Genomic DNA, 19,264 nt, shown 5'->3' on the forward strand with positions numbered 1-19,264 from the left:
CACAGAGACAAGTCATTATTACTTTTTCATTATCATTTGTAAATCCCTTAATGAGAAGAGATTAAACCGCCTGATTTTCACATCTGCCTATATTTATGTGTAGTCTATACAATACAACGTTACAATTCTAACATTGCTCTGCATGTTAAGTCCCACGGTATCCAGCGGTTACACCGGCTACTGCAGAACTCAAACTAAACAGCGCTTTTCTTAGGTGGTAAAAGTAAACAAAGGTATTTTACTTATTGAATCGGACCCTCGCAGACTTTTAACCCTACAAGTATATTGCCGAGTTGTTCATTTGTTAAAATCTGAAGTTTACAAACGCCAGTGATGCTATTCGCAAACTGTACAAATAATAGTACTCAATTAATTATCATTCATTATACACGATATGTAAAACAATGTCAACAAACGCGTGGCGTTCGCGCCCTCCATGTGTGAGGCGCAAAATATCGACATTTTGACTTGTTGTATAAAGGTACTACACTATTGGACACTGCCTTCATTAAACTATTCGAAAAGTTGTCATTTTTATCAGGTCAAGATATAATATACAGAACGGCTCAGTATTTAGTCGGCGCTAACATATCTTTTTTTAAAAGATGTAGACAGCGTCTGTGCTCTCCGTATAGTCTCATCTCTTTGTGTAGTCAGTCATCACCCCGCGCGCCCCCGCTGTCTTCAAATAAACTTATAAAAAGTTTGTGTCAACAGTCGTTAATTATTATAGTAAGTGTTATTGTAGGGGTCATGGCGCGTCACTCGTAATGTTTATTATTTAAAGTGTTTTCAGAATATTCGCGAGATTTCTTCCCAATCATATCGGTTAATTAATATCAGCTAAGTTAAACAGTGGAATGTTTTTATATTGATGTATATCAACAAACATGACCCGCTCTCCGTGAGGGTGGCGCGACAACGCGCGTAGGGTTGCTACTTTTTTTTAGTACTTATTAAACAATCCCAAACAATGATCGCGAATTAATTACTTAATTTATTTTGATAAATAAAGTAACATGTGTTTGTATTATTAGTTTGATATAGTTATTCGGCGATCATCTAAAATAAACCGGATCTAGGGGAAGTTAAGCGGCAACCCTAGCTTATAGCATAAGCAGAGTCCACACGCGCGCGACGGTCCATAAAACGCAACGTTTTGCAGCGAGCGGCTATCGGGGGTCGCGCCGATAACGTATCAGCGCAGATAGCCTCGACAGATAGCCGGGTCAGGCACCGCTGTCAGCTAACCAACAGATTTGTCAAGCACACAAAACACGGGGACTTGGATATACTTGCTACTTCCAGTTTGCTTACCACAGTTTATTGGCCAATAAAAGAGGAAAAATACTGTCGGAAATATTTTTTTTAAATAATAAAAATCAAGATTGGTACTCATTTTAGTGCAGCAGCAGTGTGGGTTTTTTGTTGATTATGTTTATGAAAAGGTACTTATAGCTTACCTACGGGCCATTTAGGTTAGTATATGTCGTTATTTAGATAGTATAAAAACATCCATGATATTGCAAAAGTATTTTTTTATCTTATATCCATAACAACGACATGATTATTGTTTTTTGTTTTAATTAAATCCGCTCATTTTGCTTAATCACTACTGCTACACGTAGGTAAAATTTAATTCAAACTTATCAAGAGATACTCATATTATGATGGTGTTTGGTATTTGAAGAAATGTCGGTAAGCATACATATAACAACTTTATGGGACACAAATGGACTCGGGGTCCACAGGCGCAGTTTTTGTTTGATAACTTTAGTGCCTGTCATAATGTAAATATTGCTACAGAAATCAGTGGAGCAACAATACATTCCTTTCTATTTTAAAAGATGTCAGTTAAAATGCCGTCTTCGCTGTCTGAATCGGGTTAAGGTGAACATATTTTTAGTGTTGAGGGGCTAATTTGTTGGGGAACGCATAAAAACTTACGTACGCGCGTCCATTCTCTCGGACTTTATCAGTGGTACCTACTACATATTACTTATTACTTTGTTTTAAAATTACATTAGTGAAGTACAAATAATTTGACCTATGATGTTTTATGTAACACAATTAATAAATGAAAATAACATCAGTTATAGAGTCGATCTTGTCAATACGTCTACATACTTGCGTCTGAGCGCCGACCGCGCTTTTTCAACTAGTCTGTGAACAGCAAGCCTAAGAATCCGCAAACTGTTTAGTAAACAAACATCATGTAGTAGGTACAGTTGTCTTTATGTGACTATATTTGTAAAGTAAACAATAATGACACCTAACAAGATGGTAAATCTACGTAAAATCTTAATCTCCTAATAAAATAGTAAAGGCTGTCAATTTGTTCGCGCATTATTTAAAAACACAACAATTTAGGAATTAACCTCTTAGAACGGTGTTCCTACAACGTCGGGACATGTTATCTTCAAGAGGCTTTTAATTTTGTTTTAATATGAAGTTTATATGATTGCATTTAACGTTATTATTTATGACCTTGTATTTATCCAAAAATGATAAAGAAAATATTATAACCGACCTGCTAGTCTAGTGATCGATTGACAAAAAATGATTAACCACGAGATGAATCTTTGTTGCGTGCAGTATTACAGAATGTTTGCGCCGTTTCATAGTTTAAGTTATGTCTGCAAGCTACATGTGTATTGTGTGTGAACGTTGCCCTCCCGTTGGATAGAGTTCCTAAACATGACGGCTAAGGTCGCGTCAGCGGCGCGGCGTGGTGTGGCGTGACGTTAGCGCCGCGCCCGCGCTGCACACCGCACTACGTCACAGAGCACCGCGGGCTGCTGTGAATCAATATAGTTTTTACATTAGTTGGCGTAATTTATGTACTTTCATATTCATAGCTGACGTTAACATGCAACACATTCGTACAATGTGCTATTCCAAAAATGCTTGTAAACTGCTATTATAAGATTTCGATAAAAATAATATCTGATACTTTAAAAATGTCATACTTGAATTAAACCAACGAAATTCTGAGCAGTATCCTGCAATATGACCTAAGTATTAGAATTTATATTTGTTAGTATATTTATCTCAGATTTATTTAGTCATGTGTATTTACATTCAACAATAATTCATTAATTAATTTGTCATTACATTATCGATAAGGTCTCGACCAACAAATCTCGTCGCTTACATGGGGTCTCTGTAGTCTCTGTAGACTCGTCGCCACGCAGGGGACGCCAGGTGCGCTTCTCTCGTAGACACAGTGCAGACGCAGGCCGTGTTCCAGACTAGTAATAACCGTTTGTGAAGGTCTCATAAGTAACGTCGTGAAGTGCAAAACCGAAACAGAGCTAAAGTGAGGGAAAATAATGCACAAGTACAAAACAAACATTTTCTACACTAAACAAAAGCCTCGCCTGTCCCGTACCCTAATCGCGACGTAGCCTCATCCGAACTTAGACTTTTTTCTGCGAAGGCGGTTACAAGTAAGGAGGAGTAAGACAACGCGCCGGGCACTATAAGTGACTATCAGACATAAAACTCTCACTGTCTCTTCGATTTGTCAGTAAAGAGCCTGACACTGGTTGTATAAATTTATTAAACATAATATTGAAATTGATTTCCTAATTAGGGTAAATATTTGGTTGTCATTAAGTATCCTTTGCACTCTCATAAATTAGTAAAAATTGCTATTAGATTACATTACTGAGTGATAGCGTCATATCAGCGCAAATCCCCACTAATCCTATACAAATGAGGCTAGATTGCGCGTACTTTGTGTTCGCTCCTCCTACTATCCTCGTCCCCTCCTGCTATCCGCCGCTGATGTTATCGTTCATGCAATATACTGACTCAGCAGTTTATTCAGCCTGTCCCATCTTCCATGTGCAAATCTTATCTGTTACAGAATGTCGATCTGTCTCGACTCGTGTGAAATTCTTGATTCATTTCATTACATTGCAAACGGAGAAATGCCTACATTTTAGCTGGCATTGTGAGTGTTGATGCACGATGGTGACACTAGCGGACAGGGGACTTACCCGCTCATTTTCCTGCCTTCATGCTATGCTTATCAGGGCATGGCAAACAGACTATACAGTCTTTGATACCAAGCGAAGGACAGTCCACGAAACCACCCGAAAGATATTTCGCCATATTATTTAAGCAGCATTTCTCCTAAATTGCTACTTAATTTATGTGACAGCGCATATCTGAGCGAATGTTACAGCCGCAATAAAAGCCACCAGCCGTCATATCGCTTATCACATCTTTATGATTGTCAATAGACATTACAACGCGCCGGTAAACACATATCAAGACATTATTCCCAGCACTATGTAATTTGCAAATCCTTTATTATTTTATAATGTTAACTAGCTGTTGTTCGCGGCATCACCTGCCATAGATATGACTTCATCTTAAAGTTCTTTGAAAATGGTATGAAGCATTTGTACGCGGTCAGCAACGTATTTAATTAATATGATTAATCTGTTGGTGAGTGTATTATGTCGGCGTACACTAGGTCTACTTAACATAATTTTATCACGACTTCCGCTAAAATTCATCATATACCCATAAAAGAGCAATGAAAATGAAAATCAGACAGAAAATTCATATACAAATGTATACAGGCTGACTTAATGCCATAGGCAAAATCTATAAATTTTCAAATTGTCAATTTTGATTTTGTGTCTAACAACCATTACTATTTCGTTTGTATATAGACATGTCCCTGAGCGCGTACAATAAACATTACAGCACCACCCGCACTCTGTAATGCCTTTATTTTCGCGGACTCCGCTGTAAAACAATAAACCCATATCGGTTTATGGCGCAGTGACTTCGTACCAAAAGAACTTGTTTTTTTGTGGAACTAGAGTTTTTCTTTTTAAAACTTATTTTTAATACAGCTGCCAGTCATGTTTAAAAGCTTCTATAGTTCTAGGATAGCTACAGTAGAGTTATTATTATGTATATTAACTTAGTGCTTTCCCACTAGCAATTAAACCGAGTGTATCGCAGCCTATAATCTGTATTGGCAGATCACCACCACGTCACCGCGCGTTTTACCATGTCTTATTTGTTTTTGATAACAAGTTTTGTTCCACTGTTTATTAGTTCGGAAGTTTTCTATTTGCATCCGCTTACTTTCCACAAACACATGTATTAGAAACCTATTGTTACATACTTATCATAATTTATTATATGTATATTTGATAATTTTCTCCATGTCATTTAGTTTGCGCCACTACTTATATACCTAATAGTGTGTTCGTCTGTTGCTTTACTACATTAATACATCTATTACGAATATAATAATACTTTGGAACTAATTGGTTAATTAAACAATTCAATGTGTGCTAAATCAATTATTTAGACTATTAAAGTACGGAGCAGTCAATGATTAGCAAGTTTGAGGTTTGAGTACACAATAAATAAAAAAAATTGGCGTATGTGCTGTGTACTTACGTTCACACTTCATTTTTTTGTACCTACTCAATACCTGAGCAATGATTCACTGTTAAAATAATTTAATAATTAGTTTTCAGTTAGCTCCACGTATAGAAAAAGCATTTTATCCATGGGACCACTTATATACAATAAAATACCGAATAAAATAAAAGAGCAACCTACAAGGATTTTTAAGCAGAAATTAATAGCTTTATTATTGCATAAGTGTTATTATTCTGTAAAGGATTTTCTGAGTGATGATAGTTTAATTAATGTATAACATTGGAATAGTAAGATTTTATATATGTCGGAGTGAAAACTCTTTTACTTGGTTATTTTTTTACATGACCGGTAGTTTCACCGGTCTATATTTATTTTCCAGACAGTTATTCAATTATTGAAACACTTCTTTACTTCAATAACAATTTACTGCATAGTAACACTAGCGAAATACACAATGTGCTCGGTTCGAGCGTCCAAATAAGACTCGTACAAAAACTTCTACAAGATTCTTGCTCTCGTCGTTCGGCCGGTCCTTATATTGACAGCAGTCGACCTCCCTCCTCTTCTAATACTTCCTCGATGTAATGATAGATGGCGCCACTATCGCTCCGGAAATTCACCAATTCAACGAATAACGAGCTGCTGCGGCGACATATATAAATAAAAAAAAACTGTCATTAACTTGTAAATGTTTCCTTATGTAATAAGAAATTATTTCTTTAACATTACTATAAGTTACTATTCATTTTGTAAATTGATTTAAGTCAAAAAATTTACAATGCTTAATTTTTGCACGCCATCTGGCAGAATGTATCGGAACCTATAAATTATATTACCATCCTATGTTTTTGTACCTACATTCATAGCAAATAAATATTATGATTATGATTATGATTATAGTATTTGGTACTTATGTGTAGCGTCAATCATCAGCCCGTGTCAGTCCACTGCAGGACATGGCTTGTATTATATTTTGTCATACTTGTCAGCAGTCCTCGACTTTACTAGTCATCCAGCTTATCCATCCAGTAGGCATTAAAAACTCTCTAAGACGTTAGCCTCTGTAAATCTTTTTAGATTCTAGACGGCATCTAGTATAATTATGATCGTGACCGATGTGTATTGTCAGTAGAGCTCGTCGGTGCAATGTCAGCGGCAGTCGCGGCGGCGGCGGCGGAGACCCGCCCGCCACCACCAGCGCTGAACGGGGCGCTCAATGGACACGCGCTGCTCAACGGAGACCGACGATGGGAGGATCACTTCCTGCCCACCCCGCTGCGGCTCGACGACAAGATACGCGCGCAAAAGGTAAAGAGTTCTACTGTTATAACGAAATATTCTTAAAACTGGAACTCGGAAACATTTGCACACCGTTGCGTGGCACTAATAATAGTGCAGCGTTTGCTTACCTGAGATGACTCTCGCATGACGAAAGAGCACTTTGGCACTTAATGCGGTTGCATAATAAATTGAATAAAAGCCATCTATAAGTTGGCATTCTCCTCGTGTACTTAAATAGTTTTGATTAGTTTCTATCATGTCCCACAGCCGTATAGTGTATTGCGGCGGTCAATTGGCGAGGTCACAGTGCTGTCGTACTGATTGCTATAAATACTAGGCTGTCGATGAGTTGCCGGTCACACTCGGCGTGCAGGTCATACTTGCAGGCTGCAACATAGCTTCCATTAGTCTTTATTGTCACACGTCACGCTGTCACCCGCTCCATATATTTTAATATTCCACCAATAACGCGTGACCCCATGTCAATCACTACCTTGAGAACGAGCGTCAGACTACAGAACAATGTAGCACTGAATGTATTCAGAATTTATGAATTTTCGACGCGTTAGCCTTCTATTTCCCCCTACTTGCCAGCCCGAGCTGGTTACTTCGGTTTGTACCTTGTCTTTTGTATAAATTTTATCCCTAATTTAAAATGTCCATAGTTATATAAGTAATTTTAATAGTTGTTTAAAAATAATTATTATTCTTATTCTTTGTTTTGACGTATCATAAGTGCAACTTTGTTTGCCTACGTGATAAATAAAGTATTTTATTTTATTTTATGCATCTCAAATACTTAATTTAGCATGAATCTTAGTTAGAGGCCAGCCGACATCAACGAATTGTTAATTATTTGGGCATAGTAAACTATTGAAAATACGTCTATTCTTTATAGGACATTCTTAGATTATAAGAAGTAATTATCGTAATTTATGATAAGAGTATCGGAAACAAGGGTTATTACCGGTAATACCTCCATTAAGTAATTAACTCCGATCTAGATTGTACAAACTACATGAGTACGGAGGCACCATGTGAAACAAAGAGCTACAGGCTCGAAAATCGATTGCTATAAAGAGTTATTCCGTAAAAAACACCAGTGTTTATATATATCTAAGGTGCCAACTCAGAGATTTAATGAAACAGGAAGTAGTATAGGAATAGTGTCTAATATACATTAGTGCATTCTCGAACATTATGAAAAGAAGTGGATGTTCCATACATGTAGAAGCACATAAAAGTGTGTTGTGGACGTGAGAGGTGGTTTATCCGCTGGATTAAGATAATGTTCCCCTCACACGCCGTCACGCACTGTAAACCACTTTATTACACGGATATTTACCACTACACAACACTATTAAATAGCCATTTCAATGAAAACATATTTTTTAAAATTTAAGAACAATAACTAGCAACACCCGATGGTAGAGCTGCTGCTGTTTGGCAATTTTATTAATAAGAAAAATACGCAAAATTGAATGTGGTGGGACTAACCCACAGATGCCTCAAAGAAAGTTAAAGTGAAATAAAAATATTGTCATTTCGTTTCTTTCGGACAGGTTGCCAAAAACTTAACAAAGTCACACTTGTTATATCTTTAATCTTTGCCTTAAAAGTTGGCATTGTGTCCATGATTCCACTGGTAATATGGGTCTCAGCCAATCTGACCGTTTCCTAACCTCGTATTTTAATAAATAGTCGATTGCGAGCGAGTTCTCAGTTCTCACGGCCCCGCCGGCGCACGACGATAACAAGTAGCGTAGTTCATCCCGAGACCTGAGTCTCCCCGGCTCGCGAGTCGACGCGCGATTGTTCCAGAAGTGTCCACGCCGACAATCCGCAACGCTCCTCAATTGGTATTGATTGCTTTAATTGCAAACAACCGGCCGCTCCCAATCACAACATACGAATATAGACATCAAATCAATACCATCAGTTGAGGTTATACTTATGCTGTTTTGGTAAGAAATTGAAATGTCCTTGACTGGACATTGAAACGTTCCTCAATGAGAAAGGCAGACGCAAGCAGTCGCTGAGTTATAAATTGTATGATAGCCAACTAACGACATATCCGCATCAACGTATATCCAACGATTCTCACAATTTAATACAGAAGATTTGGCGGCAGTACAATGGTCCAAAAAATAATTAGCACGCCGTATTCGTATCATAATTTCGTAATTTGTCTGATGGTAAGTTATCTCCGCAGCTCACGGACAAAAGAGGAAGAGTTCTTAGAGTCAGCTATGCGGACCCTAAGTGTGGAAAGAGTGTCTCTTCCTATTTTGTGGAAAAGGGTGTAAATTTATTGGGTATGATAAATAAAAGCAAACCAATTAAAATAAATATTAAATAGTTCTTCAATGACACAATGGACTGTTTACAGCATGAGGTAAAGCTATTCTATGGTCCATTTCTAATATAAATTTCTACAATTTAAGATCGAGAGATGAGAAAAAAAATTAGTTGTGAAGATATTGTTTACGACAGACGTACTACACGGTAGTTAGCAACATTGTTATCAGTCGTCCCAATGAGAGGCATATTTCGCAAGACGACGCCGATATCCGCCGTCTGTATCTAATCTTCATATTATCCGTATCCATAATCAAATGAGTATAACGCTGTCTGGACTTCCATCAAGTAAATGACATGAGTGGCGCAACTATCCTTTATTTTCAGTATATGAAATGGGTGGGGCTGCTGCAAGATATATTAGAACTCTGTAGATGAAAAAAATGCAAAAATTAAAGGCTTTGTTGTGATAATGGAATGCCATATTATGTATAAATTACTGCATGCAGTGCGGCGCGGCGTATGGAATCAGTATGTAGCAGCACACTCATCATTAGCTGCAACATCAATTAAAGATAATAACAAGACATGGACCCGGTTTAATTAAACTTCGCGCAATCACTTGGTGACGTCACATCGCTCGCATATACATTCCGTGTACTATACACATCTTCTGTTGGTCTTTACGGGTCAGGCGGTAAATGAGGAAGCAGGATTTTCATGGTCACGAATCTCCTCTGATATATATTCGGTTCGGACATAAGTTCGCACAATTAAGAACTTAATGAGTACTGACGTAAGGCAGCAAGGAGCAATACAGCTTATTGCTCCTTGATAGTACCAGATTCCACGCAAATACCAAAAAACTGGTTAACTTACTAGTTCGATTATTTTTTAGTTTTAGGTTTTTAAAAATTTATTGTGTTTTTCAGATCGAAGCGCGAATAAGCAAGATGGTGTTGTGCGGCGCGACGTTGCGGCGTGTGGCGGACGTGTTCGAGCACGAGATCGAGGCAGGCCTGCAGGAGCGCCCCTCCAGTCTGCAGATGGAGAACACCTACGTGCCAGAGTTGCCCGACGGCACAGGTACTTGCATCTACATAATATACTTACAATCTGTTAAAATACTGATTGGTAATAAATGAAACAGTTAAAGAAAGAGGATATTTTGTGCTGGAATATTCTTCATGTGACAGTTTGGGCAATGAATTGAATAGCTTTCGCACATTATAAAAATTGGCAGCTGTGTAGGAATACCTAAGGAACCCGTCACGAAAATTATGAACATCTGCGGCTTCACCCACGTGAAAATTCTTTCCCGCTACACAAGTACCTAAATTATTCGCGATTTTCCAGCACCACTAGTACGAGCGACTGCCTCGGTGGCGTAGTTGTATTGCACGTCCGGTACAATAGCGCTCTGAGGTCCTGGGTTCGAATCCCGGGTCGGGCAAAGTGATATTTGGGTTTTTCTGCTCAGTATCAGCCCGGAGTCTGGAATTTGTGCCCGATATGGCGATAGGCTCGCCCCCTATCACATCATGGGACGGAACATACTTGGCGAAAAGTGGGTGCCCTAGTTACACCTCTGCATACCCCTTCGGGGATAAAATGCGTGATGTTATGTATGTATGTATGTACTAGTACGAGCACGGTAGCGTCATCTATTTAGAAATCATAAAAAAAACATTATTTCCCATTTGAGCAAATTGCCGGGATAAAATGTAGCCTATAATATGTTAATACGGGACATAGTTTATACGAGTGCCAAATTTCATCCAAATTCGTTCACTTTTCTCTGTGTTTACTTCTCACAAACATCCAAACATTTTTACAAACTTTCGTATTTATAATACGAGTAAGAGTAAGGTAAGATTAGTACTGGAATCTCTCTGTACTAGAATAACTATTTGACATTTTTTGACCGGGGAATGGAAATTGATTGTATTGATATATCATGATGTCCTTTTCAGAGGAGGGTTCGTTCCTGGCACTGGACCTGGGCGGCACCAACTTCCGCGTGCTGTTCCTTGAGTTGCGTTCGGGCCAACTCGTGCAGGAGAAGGTCAAGCAGTATCACATCAGGTACGTAACACTTAATATAATAGTTTATCTCACTTCTTCGTTATCCTTGAACGCATTCTCATAACTTCGGTCCCACCTGCTGCTGCGATGCTTTGAGTTGAAATTCTATTTCTAACTCCATTTGTTATCGGTTGCAGTGACGCGCTGCGGCTCGGACCTGGCGATGACCTGTTCAACTTTCTCGCCGATTGTGTGCAGGACTTCATCTGCGCCGAGGGCATGGAGAACGATACCTTCTCATTGGGTAAGCTGCTCTGTAGAATCCTCTCAGTATTGGAGTAGGCTCGTGCCCGACAGTAGGTTACGCTGTTCTCTGTAACAAAGCAAGGAACTATACACAGATTGACTGATGACAAGCTTTGTGTACTAAGAAGTAAATACGTAATTCTAAAGATTATTTACATTATTTTTAATTGGTTTCGACAGGATTCACATTTTCATTCCCGATGAAGCAGCATTCCATCTCGTCTGGCGAGCTGATCACGTGGACGAAGAGTTTCAAATGTGGCGGGTTAGAGGGCGTGGACGTGGCGGCACTGCTTCAGCAATGCCTGCGCGCGCGCAACCTGGATGTGACGGTGCGCGTGTTGCTGAACGACACCACTGGCACGCTGGTGGCGGGCGCGCACGCCGACCCCGCCGTCGGCATCGGCGTCATCCTCGGCACCGGCTCTAACGGCTGCTACATGGAGCGCGCCGAGCGCGTGCAGCACTGGGAGCGCCCGCACCAGACCGTGCACGACGTCTGCGTCGACGTCGAGTGGGGCGCCTTCGGGGACAATGGGTGCCTCAACTTCCTTCGCACTGAGTTCGACGACGAGGTAGACGCGCGCTCTCTGCTCGTCGCTTCTTTCACGTGAGTCACTTCTAATTGCTACAAAACGGTGCTGAATGTTGTCTACTTTAAAAGAAGGGAAGCTCCTTAGTTGATGCCGGTGTCTCAGCAAGAAATTCTTTTAGTACGTACATCTCTTTTAGAGCTGGTAGCTTTGTACTTATTAATGTTTAAATGATTGTCTAGATTCGAGAAGTACATTGGTGGCAAGTACCTGGGCGAGATCCTGACGTCGGTGCTGTCGGCGCTGGCGCGCGATAAGCTGTTTCCAGCAGCGCCCCGACCCAGCTTCCTGCAGACCGCGCATGTCAGCCTCTTTGAAGAGTGAGTTAATAATATTTGAAATATTTTATTTTGTGAAATAAGACGGAAAAAGAAATTTTTGTGTCGAAACGATGGAACCACCAAGACCACCAGTAAGAATATAATTCGTCCTACACTGACATCATTAAATTTTGCCAGATATTCCAGTCGTTTATGTAGTATAAGTAACGTGATATTGTGGGTGCAGGGAGAACTGTGCAGGCGAGGTGTCGCGCACGCTGGCGGCGCTGCATGACGCGTGCGGCGCTGACGTCACACTGTCGTCCGCCGACGCGCTCGTCGCGCAACACGTCGCGCACGTCATCTCCAACCGCGCTGCTCAGCTCGTCTCTGTCTGTGAGTATAACCATACCTTCTCCAAGCGAACATCGTCGAGAGACAAGATCCCACGATCATATTGCCACGTAATAAAAAAGTTTCCACATAGATGTGTGTCTTGTCAATGTAAATCTATCTAATCTAGTTCTAATTTTTATCCTTAATATAACGGTTTATCTTCGTGATATAATTCCTTGAACAAATTATTTTAAAATCGGCAACATTAGTATGCCCCCGGGCGCTAATATTACGGAGTATGAATCAATTTCTCTATGTGCAGGTATCTCAACATTGCTGCGGCGCATGGATCGGCCTTACGTAGGCGTAGCGGTGGACGGCTCCGTGTACAAGCACCACCCGCGCATCGCGCACCTCATGGACAAGTACATCACGCTGCTCGCACCCGACCACCCGGTCAGTCGCTCGCTCATATTTACAGCGCCCGTACTTCCAGCACGTGTAACTCCATGATTGCATGCGCGACCAAACACATCTGTCAATTTCGGCTTTATTCACAGCGCAAACGCAGTCTAGTGTCAAGAAAGAAAGTAAAGAAAAGTTATAATAAGTCTTCTCTATATTGTGCGAGATTGGCAAGCGATCTAAGTGTGCAGCAAATATTGTTATAGACCAGCTCTGTAAACACATGCAGTATTACATTTCGTTTTATTATTCGTGTGTGTAACGACTTGTATGTATGTGCAGTTCTCGCTGCGAGGCGCGGAGGATGGCAGCGGTAAGGGCTCGGCGTTGACGGCCGCCATCGCGGCGCGCATCGCTGTGCGAGAGTCTTAGCGCAGCCCACATCGTCATTCCTCCACTGGAGAGCATGGGACAGTTCCACAGCGCGCGCGCAGTGTGTAATGTGTCGCGAATGCAGCCGCTGTGCTCCAGTGACTAGTGCAATATAGTTGTAGGGTTGTAGTGCTCGTCTCCAATGTTGATACTCGATAAGTTTATACAATGTTTTAGTGTAAGTCTAGTGTGGTGCGGGGCGCCACAGCAGCGGGCCGCCATTCTCAGTTATGATCCAACATCTACGTGAATGTGCGATGGAAGTGGCCGCCTCCAGCATTTGTTACTAAATATTCATTAATATTATAGCGGAATGGTCAGGAGATGGATGTAGGTAATAATGTGTACCGATTCAGGGTTACGTTAAATATTTATAAAGCGATACTGATATATTTATAGCCAGCGGTTTTTTAGCTAAGAAATCGGTGAAGTTCGACTGTGCCTCATTCCATTGGTGCACGTTATAATTGGCGACCACGTTCGTGCTGCGTGAAGGGCCTCGCAGCCTCCTCCAGTGAGATACATCATTATATTGTTTGTATTTTGTACATAATATACAACCTATACAATATATTTAGACAATCATGAGGCACTTGGTGCAGATCTAATACAGGAAAATTAGATATTTTATAAAAAAAAAAAAAATTAAACAAGTGCAGTACGGCCGATTTATATTGGGTGTTTTGCAAGACAAAAAACGTCGTAAGCGACGTCCCGGTGTTCCTAGTAGATGTCGGGTAGTGCTTTACTTCAGGCCGCTCAATGTAGATCGCTCGTTCTGTACGTGCGTTTGGTGCAAAAATAGAGACATTTATTAGCGTTAAACGCTCGTTTTAAGTAGTTAGCGATTATATGTATGTGTGAACGTGTGTGTGCGTGAGCGTGTCTGTGTGTGTGTGCGCGGTCGCCCGCGTGGTATGTCGGGCGGCGCGGCGTCAGTACATATCGTGCCATACTCATGTGTGTTGTTCGAAAGGGCCGGTACGCCGGCGCAGGCAGCTGGTCAGTAGTCACACGCTCTAGACTGTATCTTTTTCGTAAATATTTTAATAAATTATGTTTACAATCGGGCACGTGTTTTATTCTCAAAACCACCGAGCTATGAATCCGTACGACGGAGGCAGAGACTGGCAGGCAGAGCGACAACTCGCCACTCGCTCGCCAATACCACTCACCTGTCACCTTCATTTCGCTGCATGAATATAAAACTCACTATATAGTATACACTGTCGGCTGTGTGCGAAGTGCATGTGGGGGTATAGTAAAGCGATCGCAGTGCACGCTGTGGCTGGAATTTACAACTTATTTGTCTCTATTTATAACAACAGAGGATAGTCTGTAAAAACTATTTCGAAACTTCCTACAAGGTGTTGTGTTCATAACCGTTTCGTCATTCTTCATATCATTATTATAAATACTTTACATATTAAAAATTAGTAAAACATTTGTATACTGCAATAGTATTTTATAAAAGGATGAACTCAGATCCTCGCATCTAAATTCAAGCAAATTTGTACCACAATTACAATTCTCTACTACGACTGTTCGCTGCGGCGACTGGCGATCAACTGAGCTCTGCCTCGACCATGGCAGAGCGAAGTAAACTATCAAGTGTCATCTGTCAATCTGGTCAATATTAACTACCTTCATAATTTATATATAAGGTTACCAATTTAGATATTATCTACTTAATTCGTATATTTACTAATATGAAATATTAGGCAATATCTTGAAATTATATTGTTATCCGAGGTACGGACTAAAACGCAGGCTAAGCCGCGGGCATGAGCTTGTTAAGAATAAAAGATTCCACACTGCAGGTGGGTTGCTAATACTGATGCAGCATCCAGTGACGCGCAGGTGGGTGTGGTATATTTTGTTACTGCCTCGGTGGCGTACTTTTATTGCGATTTGGGATACGAGTGTCTTGATAGAAATATATATATATTTTTTTTTCTTTCGTCACCGTGGTGAACGGACGTGTTACGGAGAATTGATGGAAAGAAATAAAATAAAAATGTCTTTTAAGTGCAGTGGTTGTAGTACAGTAATAAGGAATACGCCCTTTATGGAGTGTTCAGACGATAATTGCAGAAAACGCTATGATTTGAAGTGTCTTGGGATAACAACGACGGACTTCAAAGCATACACGCAAGACTTCGTTACACAATGGACATGTCCTGAATGTCTGTGCTCGACGCATAAGCCTAAGTGTGATGCGGATACACCTGTAAGGAAGAATTCTGGTTTGGGTAACATCATCGCTGCCAGCAGCAACGTCAATACTCAGCGCGGCAGCCGTATTAAATCACAAGTAACAATCACTGAGGAAGAACGCGATTTGCTTACCGTGATTCGTGAGTTTCGATCGGAGGTGCTTATACGTTTTGATGTACAAGAACGTTCAATTAACAGTATTGAGGAAGCCTTTAAGAACACTAACAAGGAACTGCATGATTTACGTAGATATGTGAAGGTACTAGAGGAAAAACTTTGTAAATTTAACTCGTTAGAATTACAGCTTCAAGAAGTAATCATGCGTAATCAACAATTGGAACAAAAAGTTAATACTAATAATTGGGCACAAGTCACACGCAACACTAATCAATCCATAAATACACCAATAACTTTGTCAGAAGCGGTTCATAAACACACGGATACGCAAAATATTACTACCCCCGCCACAGATAGTGAACAGTATAGAGCCACGAAATCCGAGGAAACATCTATTCGGAAGCATAGTTTACTTGAGAACTACCCGGAACAGGGAAAAGACTCAACGTTGAATATAGACAGTAGTTGGACTCAGGTACAGAATAAAAGAAGGAATTTTCTTTCCAAAGAAGTCGGCAAAGGCCAGAATTCTAACTTAATAGAAATACAGGCTACGGAGCGTAAGAAACATCTTCATATTTGGCGACTTCATCCGGAAACAACTGTCGAAAAATTGACTTCACATGTTAAAAATATATGTGGTTCGGAAGTAATAGTGAAAATAGATAAAATAAAACATAAAACTGAACGTGACTATGCATCTTTTATTATAGGAATACCGGAGGGAACATACTCCAAATTATGCCGCCCAGAGATATGGCCACTGAATGCTGAATTTTCGGAATGGATTTGGTTTCGGAAATCCACAAAAAAAGCAAAAAATGGAACATGAATATATTGAAATTTTTTACCAAAATGCACGTGGGTTGAGAACGAAATCAAATAAATTTTATAACAATATTCATTCATCAGGAGCAGATTTAATTGCAATTACGGAAACCGGTTGTAATGAATCGATACTTAATGCGGAGCTTATACCACCAGGTTATCAAATTCTGAGATGCGACAGAGTAGATGGTAGGAAGCAAGGAGGCGCGTTTTTAGTGGCCACACACAACTATGAGATACGCGAAGTGGCGGTACCCGGTGACATCAACATCAATGAACGGGCATTCGAGTTAGTGTGCGCTACCGTACACAAAAATAGTAAATTTTGTTTTTGTTGTTGTGTTGTTTATATTCCACCAAGTAGTAACGATCAGGAATATTTGTTTCTTTTCCAAATAATTGAACATGTATGTGTCAAATATAAAAATATTATTGTTGTAGGTGATTTTAACTTAAACTCTTCCAGTTATAACACTTCTAATTACTACGAATATTTTGTATCTTTTGTGAATTCACTCAGAAGAATTATGTTCCTAATTGTAATGGACGACAACTAGATTTAGTACTGTGTTCGTTAAGTGTAGGTGAGTGCGTGAGTGTGCGGGAGGCGGACGAGGCGATTGTGCCGATAGACGCATATCATCCGCCGCTCGCTATACGTATACCGATTGGTTCTACAGCGCGCGCTCATCTCCTACCTACGGCTTCCACTTCTACCACACCCGGTGCTGACAATTATAATACTAAAAGTAGTTTAAACAAGCAGTGGAATTTTTATAAAGCTGATTATTATTTATTATATTCTTTGTTAGCTAGTACTGATTGGACGCACATGTATAGTTTAATTGACCCGGAGGAGATTTTAACTTTTTTCTATAATACTTTGGATAGTATTATGAATAAGTGTGTTCCCAGAAAAAAGGGTAAGACTGCAGAGTCTAGGTTCAATTACCCAAACTGGTATACAATGGACATTATTCGCAATATTAAAGTAAAGGCTAAGTGGCATAAATTGTATAAAATTAGTAAGGCAAAAAGAGATTATACTAAGTTCGCTTACTATAGAACTAGGGTTAAAGAGATGATAGCGGTTGAGTATAAGCGACACCTAGACATTATTCAGCGAAATATAACCAATGACCCTAAAGCTTTTTGGCAATATGTTAAATCGAAAAAAGGAACAGTAAATCGCAAAAAATTACAAGAGATGGTTATATTTTAACAGATTCTGAGTGTGCAAATGAGTTCGCCCGGTTCTTTCACTCCGTATATAGTGATCGTCGGGCGAAGCTGGACGTCGCTGCAGCGATGGCAGCTAGTGGTGGGAGCAGTGCGCGTGTGCACATTGGCCGGCTGGACTTAAAACTGGTGGAACAGGCGCTGTCGAGACTTAAGCCTCGGACTTCCGCCGGTCCAGACGGCATTCCGGCTTTCATTATAAAAGATTGTAGTGCTGTCCTTGCCGAGCCACTATTACATCTGTTTAACCAATGCATGGACGCATCATATTTTCCGACTAGATGGAAAATTACGCGGGTTATTCCTGTGCCCAAGGGGGAGGCGAGTTCTGACATCAGCGGATATAGACCGGTGGCAGTGCTGGCGACGCCGGCCAAGGTATTTGAGTCGATAATACACCAGTGTGTTTTAAACAGGTATCTGCACTATTATCCGATGCTCAACATGGGTTCAGACCACATCGCAGCACGAATAGTAACCTGTTAAATTTTATGACTTATGTAATTCCCCATGTAGATGCGGGTGGGCAAGTCGATTGTGCGTATTTTGACTTTAAAAAGCATTTGATCTAGTTGATAATGATATATTGTTGACTAAATTGGCGTCCGTCGGATGCACTCCAAAATTACTTAATTTTTTTGTTAGCTACATGAAGGATAGACAACAGTATGTTGAGTTTGCTGGTTATAAATCAGAGTTATATTTTACTCGATCCGGAGTAAGTCAGGGGAGTAATTTAGGGCCACTAAATTTTATTTTAATGATTAACGACTTGCCGAATGTTGTTAGAGATGCTACCTGTTTGTTGTTCGCGGATGACCTGAAACTGCTTCTGGCTATCAAAGACAAGAGTGACAGCGAGCGACTACAGCAGGATATACAGAGAGTTGTAGAGTGGAGCAAGAAAAATAAATTATATTTTAACGGAGCCAAGAGCTCGGTCATAACATTCAGTCGGAGAAAACGACCATACCACCACCCTACGAATTGGACGGTGTGATATTAAATAGGAAAGAAACAGTACGAGATTTGGGAGTGTGCCTCGACATCGAATTGACATTTCGTAACCATATAATAAATGTTTGTAAAAAAACATTTAGAAGCTTGGGTTTTGTGCTGAGACGCGCAGAAGGATTTACCGACAATAAAGCTATTACATCATTGTACAATGCACTAGTAAGGAGTCAATTAGAATGTAATGCAGTCATCTGGTCACCACATGAAACTAAATACAGTCTCATGCTGGAACGGATTCAAAACAAATTTACTAGGTATCTGTACCAGAAACTGTATGGTGTATATCCCTTTTATCCGTTAATGTATCCGAATTTGTTTATACTAGGTATGGTAGGTTACGAGGAATTGGCAACTAGGCGAGAACTAGCATTGGTAACATACTTGTTTAAGTTAATTCGTGGCAAGATCGACAACCCCGGTTTGCTTGAAGTGGTGAAGTTTTCCGTGCCTGACAATTACCTCGGTAGGAGGAGGCGACCGCGGCTGCTGGTG

The 19,264-nt window shown here is 40.2% G+C and overlaps 1 protein-coding gene across 2 annotated transcripts in view; it reads left to right on the forward strand.

Moving 5' to 3' along the window:
• The window catches only part of LOC115441226 (hexokinase-2), a 31,173-nt gene extending 16,749 nt beyond the window's left edge, over positions 1–14,424 (forward strand). The window contains exons 2-10 of one of the 2 annotated variants that reach the window (XM_030165920.2): positions 6,548–6,726; positions 9,930–10,083; positions 10,971–11,082; positions 11,220–11,326; positions 11,509–11,938; positions 12,104–12,241; positions 12,429–12,577; positions 12,840–12,973; positions 13,265–14,424. In XM_030165920.2, coding sequence (XP_030021780.1) covers positions 6,565–6,726; positions 9,930–10,083; positions 10,971–11,082; positions 11,220–11,326; positions 11,509–11,938; positions 12,104–12,241; positions 12,429–12,577; positions 12,840–12,973; positions 13,265–13,354 — 1,476 coding nt within the window. In that variant the 5' untranslated portion in view covers positions 6,548–6,564 and the 3' untranslated portion in view covers positions 13,355–14,424. The remainder of the gene's footprint in view (positions 1–6,547; positions 6,727–9,929; positions 10,084–10,970; positions 11,083–11,219; positions 11,327–11,508; positions 11,939–12,103; positions 12,242–12,428; positions 12,578–12,839; positions 12,974–13,264) is intronic. The other variant, XM_030165919.2, reaches the window with a different exon arrangement.
• The last annotated feature ends 4,840 nt before the right edge of the window (positions 14,425–19,264 follow it).

Source organism: Manduca sexta, chromosome 3 (assembly GCF_014839805.1).
Source record: "Manduca sexta isolate Smith_Timp_Sample1 chromosome 3, JHU_Msex_v1.0, whole genome shotgun sequence".
In the NCBI taxonomy this organism is placed as follows: Eukaryota; Metazoa; Arthropoda; class Insecta; order Lepidoptera; family Sphingidae; genus Manduca; species Manduca sexta.